Source organism: Coturnix japonica, unplaced genomic scaffold (assembly GCF_001577835.2).
Source record: "Coturnix japonica isolate 7356 unplaced genomic scaffold, Coturnix japonica 2.1 chrUnrandom741, whole genome shotgun sequence".
NCBI lineage: Eukaryota > Metazoa > Chordata > Aves > Galliformes > Phasianidae > Coturnix > Coturnix japonica.
The window spans coordinates 18,065-27,923 of NW_015440102.1; the positions used below are offsets into that span (position 1 = coordinate 18,065).

Sequence of the window (9,859 nt, forward strand, 5' to 3'; positions counted from 1 at the left end):
TATGCGGTACATGGTGGCTGATAAATACACTGAGGTGGGGCCATAGAACCCCATATAACCCCATATACCCCATAGAACCCCATAGAACCCCATAGAACACCATAGAGCCCCATAGAGCCCCATAGAAACCCATAGAACACCATTATACCCCATAGAACCCCATAGAACCCATATGCGGTACATGGTGGCTGATAAATTCACTGAGGTGAGGGCATAGAACACATAGAAACCCATAGAGCCCCATAGAAACCCATAGAGCCCATAGAAACCCATAGAGCCCATAGAACCCCATAGAACCCCATAGAACCCTATAGAACCCTATAGAACCACATATAACCCCATAGAACCCCATAGAACACCATAGAACCCCATAGAACCCCATAGAACCCATAGAACCCCATAGAATGCCATAGAACACATAGAACCCCATAGAACCCCATAGAAACACATAGAGCCCCATAGAACCCCATAGAGACCCATAGAAACACATAGAGCCCCATAGAACCCCATAGAGACCCATAGAACCCCATAGAACCCATATGCGGTACATGGTGGCGGATAAATTCACTGAGGTGAGGGACATAAAACCCCATATAACCCCATATACCCCATAGAACCCATAGAACCCATAGAACCCCATAGAACCCCATAGAGCCCATAGAAACCCATAGAAACCCATAGAACTCCATAGAAACCCATAGAAACCCATAGAAACACATAGAACCCCTTAGAACCCCATAGAAACCCATAGAAACACATAGAGCCCCATTATACCCCATAGAACACCATAGAACACCATAGAACACCATAGAACCCATAGAACACCATAGAGCCCATAGAACCCCATAGAACCCCATAGAACCCCATAGAGCCCCATAGAAACCCATAGAACCCCATAGAACCCCATAGAACCCATATGCGGTACATGGTGGCTGATAAATTCACTGAGGTGGGGCCATAGAACCCCATAGAGCCCCATAGAGCCCCATAGAAACCCATAGAAACCCATAGAAACCCATAGAACACCATTATACCCCATAGAACCCATATGCGGTACATGGTGGCCGATAAATTCACTGAGGTGAGGGCATAGAACCCCATAGAAACCCATAGAGCCCCATAGAAACCCATAGAGACCCATAGAACCCCATAGAACCCCATAGAACACCATAGAACCCCATAGAACCCATAGAAACCCAGAGAACCCATAGAACCCATAGAATCCCATAGAACCCCATATAACACCATAGAACCCTATATACCCCATAGAACCCATAGAACCCCATAGAACCCCATAGAACCCATAGAACCCATAGAACACCATAGAACACCATAGAACCCCATAGAACACCATAGAACCCATAGAACCCCGTATAACCCCATAGAACACCATAGAACACCATAGAACACCATAGAACACCATAGAAACCCATAGAACCCTATAGAACCCATAGAAACCCATAGAACCCCATAGAACCCATAGAACCCATATGCGGTACATGGTGGCCGATAAATTCACTGAGGTGGGGCCATAGAACCCCATAGAAACCCATAGAAACCCATAGAACCCCATAGAGCCCATAGAGCCCCATAGAACCCCATAGAGCCCATAGAGCCCCATAGAACCCATAGAACCCATATGCGGTACATGGTGGCCGATAAATTCACTGAGGTGGGGCCATAGAACCCCATAGAGCCCCATAGAGCCCCATAGAACCCCATAGAAACCCATAGAACACCATTATACCCCATAGAACCCATATGCGGTACATGGTGGCCGATAAATTCACTGAGGTGGGGGCATAGAACCCATAGAACCCCATAGAACCCCATAGAAACCCATACAACCCCATAGAACCCCATAGAACACCATAGAATCCCATAGAACCCCATAGAACCCATAGAACCCCATAGAACCACATAGAACCCCATAAAACCCCATATAACCCCATATCCCTCCATATCACCTTCCTTTACGCCTCATACCCCCCCCCATATCCCTTCGCCCATATCCCCATATCCCCTAACCTCTTGCCCATTCCCCCCATATATTTCCCCGCATGATCCCTACCCATGTCGTCCCCCCATATCCCCCCCATTTATCCCCCCATTAATCCCCCTATATCCCACCATATCCCCCTCCCCATATCCTCTCCACTATCCCCTCCCATATCCCTCTCCCATACTCTCTACCATGCCCCCTATATCCCCCATATCCCCCATTCCCCTCTATATTTTTCCCCCCATATCCCCCATATCCCCCTATTTTCCCCCCATAATCCCCCCAATATCTCCCCCTATTTCCCCCATATCCCCCATATCCCCCCTATATCCCCTCCTTATCCTCCTAACCATGCCCCATATTATTCTCTCCATATCCCCCCCATAGTTCCCTCATACCTTCCACACCGCTCTTATCCCCCCCATATCCCCCTGATATCCCCCTAATCCCCCTATAATCCCCCCCAGTATCTCCCCATATCCCGCCATATCTCCCCATACTCCCCCCCATTCCCCATTCCCCACATATTCCCCATATCCCCCTACTCTCCATATCCTCCCCCCATATCCCCCTATATCCCCAGCCCAATAATCCTATTTCCCCCATATCTCCCCCAATATCCCTACTATTATCCCGCCATATCCCCTATATTCCTGCTTCATCTCCCTCTCCCCCATATCCCCGCATAGTCCCGGCCCATATCCCCTATATCCCTCCCATATCCCCGTATATCCCCCCAAATATCCCCCGCATATCCCCCCATATCCCCGCATTATCCCCCTATATCCCCATATCTCCCCCCATATCCCCCCATAGTCCCCCTATATCCCCCATATCCCTAACCCTGCCCCCATACCCCCCTATTCCCCCCATATGCCCCCCAATCCCCCAGTATCTTCCTATATCCCCCCATATCCCCTGCTATCCCCAATCTCCGCAATATCCCCCCGATAATCCCCCACAGGTCCCCTGACCTGCCAATATCCCCCATCATCCCCCATATCACCCTAAACCCTGCCCATATCCCCCATATCCCGTGACCCTGCCCACATCTCCCCATAGCTGCAGAAAGCCGTGGGGCCGGAGATCACCAAGACGGATTTGGTCGGGGCCTTCCAGAACCTCATGAAGGATTGTGAGGCCACGAGGTCAGGGCGGCCGCGTCCCATAAAGTCAAAGGTCAGCAATAACCCTACCCCATATGGCCCCATATGATCCCATATGGCCCTATATGGCCCTATATGACCCTATATGGACCTATATGACCCCATAATGGCCCTGAATATGGCCCCTATATGACCCCATATGATCCCATAGGCCCTAAAATATGAACCCCATATGACCCCTATGATCCCAATATGACCCCATATGATTCCCATATGGCCCTATATGACCCCAATATGACCCCATAATGATTCCGCAAATGCCCCCCATACTGATCCCATATGGGCGCTATATCGACCCCCATAATGACCCCATATGGCATCCATATGACACCCCATATATCACCATATGACCCCATATGATCCCATATGGCCCCAAATGATCCCAATATTGACGCCCATATGATCCCATATGGCCCCTAATATGACCCCATATTGGCCCCATAATGACCCTATATAGCCCTGTAATGATTCCCATATGGTGTTCTCGGCTCTCCACTAGAACCCCTTCTTATGTGAATATTAGTGCCAAACCCATGTACCCTATTATATGGCCCTGTTCTAGCTTATATGTCCCATATGGCCCCTAATATGACCCTCCTATTATTATGGCCGCTATATGGCCATATGTATCTCATATGAACCCATAGAGTCTGTGAGAACCTTCCCCCCGACTGCCTTGCAAGAGAGTAATACGGGCCTTCTTTGCTTTCGCGTGATCATGGGGCAGATCCCTGGCTCCCTTGCATTACTGGTTGGGGTCAGTGGGGTCAATTTTGGGGGTAATGGGGTCAATGGAGTCAACTGGGGTAATGGGGTTAATGGGGTCAATGGGGGTATGGGGTTAATGGCGGTTCAAATGGGGGTAATTGGAGTCAAATGGGGTTAATGGGGCTCAATGGAGGGTAATGGGGTATGGGGGTAATGGGGTCAACATGGGGTTACATGGGGTCAATGGGGGTAAATGGGGGTTAATGGGGTCAATGGAGTCCATCGCGGGTTAATGGAGTTCCATGGGCGGTAATGGGGTAAAAATGAGGGTCAATGGGGATAGCGGGATCAATGGGTTAACTGGGGGTAATGGGTCAAGTGGGGGTTAATGAGAGTTTAATGGGATAAATGGGGTATAATGGGATAATGGGGGTAATGCGGGTTTAATGGGGTAATGGGGATAATGGGGTTAATGGGGTTAATGGGATAATGGGGTCCAATGGGGGTAATGGGGTCATGGGGTTCTAATGGGATAATGGGGTATAATTGGGTTAATGGGAGTAATGGGAGTAATGGGGTTAATGGGGGTTAACAATTGGGATATAATGGGGGTAATGCGGCTTAATGGGATTAATCGAGCATTAATGGGATACAATGGGGTTTAACTGGGGGTAATGGGGTTAATGGGGATTTAATCGGAATTTAATAGGATTGGATTTAATGGAAATTAATGGATTAATGGGATGGGATTAATGGGATTAATGGGATCAAATGGGATGGGGGAATGGGATCAATGGGATCAAGTGGGATTAAATGGGATGGGGGAAGAATATTATGGGAATGGATGATAAGTGGGGATAATGGGATGGGGATGGGGGGGGTCCTATATTGGGGAGGCGTCCCTCATATGGGGACGGGGGTCTTCAATAGCCTCTATCTATGGTGTGGGGGGGTCCTATATTGGTTCTATGGGGGGTCCTATATTCGGCTTATGGGGGGGTCCCCTATATTGGGTTTATAGGGGGGGTCCTATATTGGTTATGGGGGGGGTCCTATATTGGGGAGGGGGGGTCCTATATTGGTTATGGGGGGGTCCTATATTGGTTATGGGGGGGGTCCTATCCATTGGGGAGGGGGGTCTCCATGCCCAATATATGTTTTCATTCTTCATTAGCGTAGCTGCGTACTCAAGCCAACCAAGCACATAAGTCAGCTTCTTGACATTGGGGGGGGCTTCCTATTATTCGGCGCTGGTGGGGTGCTATTCGTTCGTTATTGTGGGGGGCTTCTATATTTTATGGGGGTCGTCCTATATTGGGGAGGGGTCTCCCTGTTCCCTATAGGAGTGGTATCAGATGCCAACCCCCGTGGAAGTCAGCTCTGGCAATCAGGGGGGGCTTCCTATATTGGGTGGGGGGTCCTTTCATAGCCATATTCTAAGGTGGGGGGGGGTTCCTCATATTGGTTTATGGGGGGGGGTCTTATATAGTTATGGGGGGGTTCCTTATTGGGGAGGGGTCCTCCATGCCCATATATCCCTATAGGAGCTGGTGTTGGATGCCAACCAACACGTGAAGTCGGCTCTGGCATCGGGGGGGGCTTCCTATATTGGGTGGGGGGTCCTATATTGGTTATGGGGGGGGTCCTTATATTCGGTTTATGCGGGGCGGGTCCCTATATTGGTTTATGCGACAGCGGACGGATCCATCATATTGGTTTCGAGGGGGGTCCTTAATTGGGGAGGGGCTCCATGTCCATATACCGGTAGTGGTGGTCGGACGCCAAACCCAACAACATTAAGTCAGCTCGGTTTGGCATTAAGGGGGGGCTTCCTTTATATTGGGGGGGGGGTCCTGTAATTGGTTTATGGGGGGGGTCCTAATATTTAGGTTATGGGGGGGGTCCCTGATAAAGCTTATTGGGGGGGTCTCTATATTGTTATGGGGGGGTCTTATAATTGGGGAGGGGTCCTCCCATGCCCATATATCCGTTATAGGATCTGGTATCAAGATGCCAACCCAACACGTGAAAAGTCAGCTCTGAACATCGGGGGGGGGCTTCCTATATTGGGTGGGGGGTCCGTTATTGGTTTATGGGGGGGCTCCTTTTATTGGTTTATGGGGGGGGTCCTATAGTTGGGGGAGGGGTCTACATCATGCACCATAATATCCCTATAGAGCTGGGGTTCAGGAAATGCCAACCAAACACCATGAATGTCAGCCTCTGCAATTTGGGGGGGGGGCTTCGGCTATATTGGGGAGGGGTCTTCAACAGCCATATCTATGGGGGGGGGTCCTATATTGGTTATGGGTGCGGGGGGGGTCTCTATTTGGGGAAGGGGTCTCCCGTGTTCCCTTAGGAGGCTGGTGTCAGAAGTTTCAGAGCTCTGGTCCACTGGGGGGGGGTTGTCCTATATTGGGGAGGGGGCTTCATAGCCCCATATCTGGTGCGGGGGGTCCTAAATTGGTTATTGGGGGGGTTCTTATATGGGGAGGGGTCTCCATGCCCATATATGCCCGTATAGGAGCTGGTATCCAGATGCCCAACCAACTACGGTGAAGTCAGCTCTGACATTCGGGGGGGGGCTTCCTGTATTGGGTGGGGGGTCCCTGTATTGTTAATGGGGGGGTCTTCATATTGTGGTTATGGGGGGGGGTCCTATGTGTTGTTTATGGGGGGTCCTATATTGGTTAGGGGGGGGTCCTATTATTGATTATGGGGGGGGGTCCTGTATTGGTTATGGGGTGGGTCTAATACCTTGGTTACTGGGGGGGGGGTCCTATAGTTGGTTATGGGGGTCCCTATAATTGATTATGGGGGGGGTGTCCTGTATTGGGGTTATGGGGGGGTCTAATATCTGTTTTTGTCGGGGGGTCCCTATATTGGGGAGGGGGTCTTCGTAGCGCATATCTTATGGGGGGGGGGGGTCCTATATTGGTGATGGGGGGTCTTATACTTGGGTGAGGGGGTCTTTCGTAGCATATCTATGGGGGGGGGGGGTCCTCTTCCCTATATTGGTTATGTGGGGGTCTATATTGATTATGGGGGGGGGGTCCTGTATTGGTTATGGGGGATGGTCCCTATATTTGGTTTATGGGGGGGTCCTATATTGGGAGGGGGTCTTCATAGCCATATTCTAATGGGGGGGGGGGTCCTAATAATTGGTGTGGGGGGGGTCTTATATTGGGGAGTGGGTCCTTCGTCAGCCACTATCTATGCGGGGGGGGGGGTCCTTATATTGGTTTATGGGGGGGGTCCCTATTAAATTAGGGGAGCGGGTCCCTCCATGCGCCCATATATGCCCTATAGGAGCTGGTATCGGACGCCTAACCAACAACGTGAAGTCGGCTCTGGCGTCGGTGATAATGGGGCTGTCCCCCATCCTGGGGTAAGGACAACCCGGTGGAGATCTTGCTGCCCGTTGGGTTTTCCTGGCCCAGCTCAAGGATGAGGTGGGATTATGGGGTGTTTAAAATGGGGGTCTATGGCGGGGATTTGGGGTTAAAATGGGGGTCTAGGGGGTCCTGGGGGCCACATCTCCTGCCTTTTCCTGGCCCAGCTCCAAGGGATGAGGTGGCGTTATAAATGGGGGGGGGGCTTTTAATATGGGGGCTACTGGGGGGTATGGGGGTCTATGGGTGGGATTTGGGGGTTAAATGGGGGGGTTATGGGGGCTATGGGTGGATTTGGGGGTAAATGGGGGGTTATGGGGGGCTATGGGGGGATTTGGGGGTTAAAATCGGGGGGGTTATGGGGGTCTAATCGGGGTGCACTTTGGGGTTAAAATGGGGGGTTCAATGGGGGGCTTATGGGGGGATTTGGGGGTTAAAATGGGGCTATAGGGGGTTGTGGGGGGCTCATCTGCTGCCCTTGTTCCTGGCACAGCTCAAGGATGAGGTGGGTTAAAATGGGGGGGGGGCTTTAATGGAATGGGGGGCTATGGGGGGTATGGGGGTTAAAATGGGGGGTCAAGGGGGGGGTTATGACCCCAATACAGACCCCATATTACCCCATGAAGTCCCCCCATAGAGACAACCCCCGTATCCCCTCATTTATAACCATACAACCCCTATATCAACCCCATAAGAACCCCATACAGGATCCCCATCATCAACGCCCATTTCATAATACCCCATTACAACCCCCTCAGCTCCCCCCGTAATATCTCCCTATAGGTACCTGTCATATCAACCGCCAATGCAACCCCCATACATCCCCTGATACTAAACTCGCATACAACCTTCATACAACCCATACTAACCCCATACTAACTCCCAATAAACCCATATACCCCATATATTACCCCATAGAACCCCGATATAACCCCTATAGCACAACCCATATAACCCAATACAAGCCCATATAACCCCATATACCCCATAACGTATACCCCCATATCCCCCCTATAAGTATCCCTATCGGAGGACCCCATGAACAACCCCATTATAACCACATATGACCCCTCATATTCCCCCCTATTATCCCCTATAGGAACCCCATACAACCCCATATACCCCATATAACCCCGCATACAACCCCATATACCCCATACAACCCCTATATAACCCCTATAATTAACCCCAATACACACCGCCCATAATGATTTCTCATATAACCCCCATATACCCCCATACACCCCATACAACCCCATATAACTCGCATATAAACCGCATATCCCCCCGTATATCCCCCATATAACCCACCATAACAACGCCATACGACCTCAAACAACCAGGAATGACGCTACCTCGATATCAAGCATCTCCTAGCATATAGGAACATAATCCACTCTATAAATCTAAACACCCGACTAGCAATAAGAGCACCACCTGCGATATTAAAAGCCCTATTATAGTCCCGCGCTATACATGCTTAAACCCCATACAACCATAGTAACCCCCATACAACCCCCTACCCCCCATACAACCGCCTATACAACCCATATACTCCCCTATAACCCATACAACCCCATACAACCCCATACAACCCATATAACCGCATATAACCCCCATATGCCCCCGGGTATATCCCCATAGTCCGCCATACAACCCATATGTGNCCCCCCTATATCCCCTATAGGACCCCATACAACCCCATATACCCCCATATAACCCCCATACAACCCCATATACCCCATACAACCCCTATATAACCCCTATATAACCCCATACAACCCCATATATCCTCATATAACCCCCATATACCCCCATACAACCCCATACAACCCCATATAACCGCATATAAACCCCATATCCCCCCGTATATCCCCCATAGTACCCCATACAACCCCATACGACCCCATATAACCCCATACATCCCCATATAACCCCATATAACCCCATACAACCCCCATATAACCCCATATACCCCCATATACCCCCATACAACCCCATATAACCCCCATACAACCCCCATACAACCCCATACAACCCCTATACAACCCCATATACCCCCCTATAACCCCATACAACCCCATACAACCCCATACAACCCCATATAACCGCATATAACCCCCATATGCCCCCGTATATCCCCCATAGTACCCCATACAACCCCATATGACCCCATATAACCCCATATAACCCCCATATCCCCCTGTATATCCCCCATAGGACCCCATACAACCCCATATAACCCCATACAACCCCATACAACCCCATATCCCCCCATATAACGCCATATAACCCCATACAACCCCATATAACCCCCACATACCCCCATAGAACCCCATAGAACCCCATAGAACCCCATACAACCCCATATAACCCCATATAACCCCCCATATCCCCCTGTATATCCCCCTTATAACCCCATACAAGCCCTATACAACCCCATATAACCCCCATACAACCCCATACAACCCCCATATACCCCCATATAACCCCCATATACCCCATATAACCCCCCATTTCTCCCCGTATATCCCCCATAGTACCCCATACAACCCCATACAACCTCATATACCCCCATACAACCCCCATAT

The 9,859-nt window shown here is 50.3% G+C and overlaps 1 protein-coding gene across 1 annotated transcript in view; it reads left to right on the forward strand.

The window, feature by feature from the left end:
- The window catches only part of LOC107307645 (serine/threonine-protein phosphatase 2A 65 kDa regulatory subunit A alpha isoform-like), a gene marked incomplete at its 3' end in the record, with an annotated part of 34,085 nt that overhangs the window by 15,557 nt on the left and 8,669 nt on the right, over window positions 1-9,859 (forward strand). The window contains 4 exon segments of the mRNA XM_032441907.1: window positions 119-205; window positions 3,065-3,145; window positions 3,148-3,181; window positions 7,186-7,265. Of these exon segments, the coding sequence (XP_032297798.1) occupies window positions 119-205; window positions 3,065-3,145; window positions 3,148-3,181; window positions 7,186-7,265 (282 nt within the window).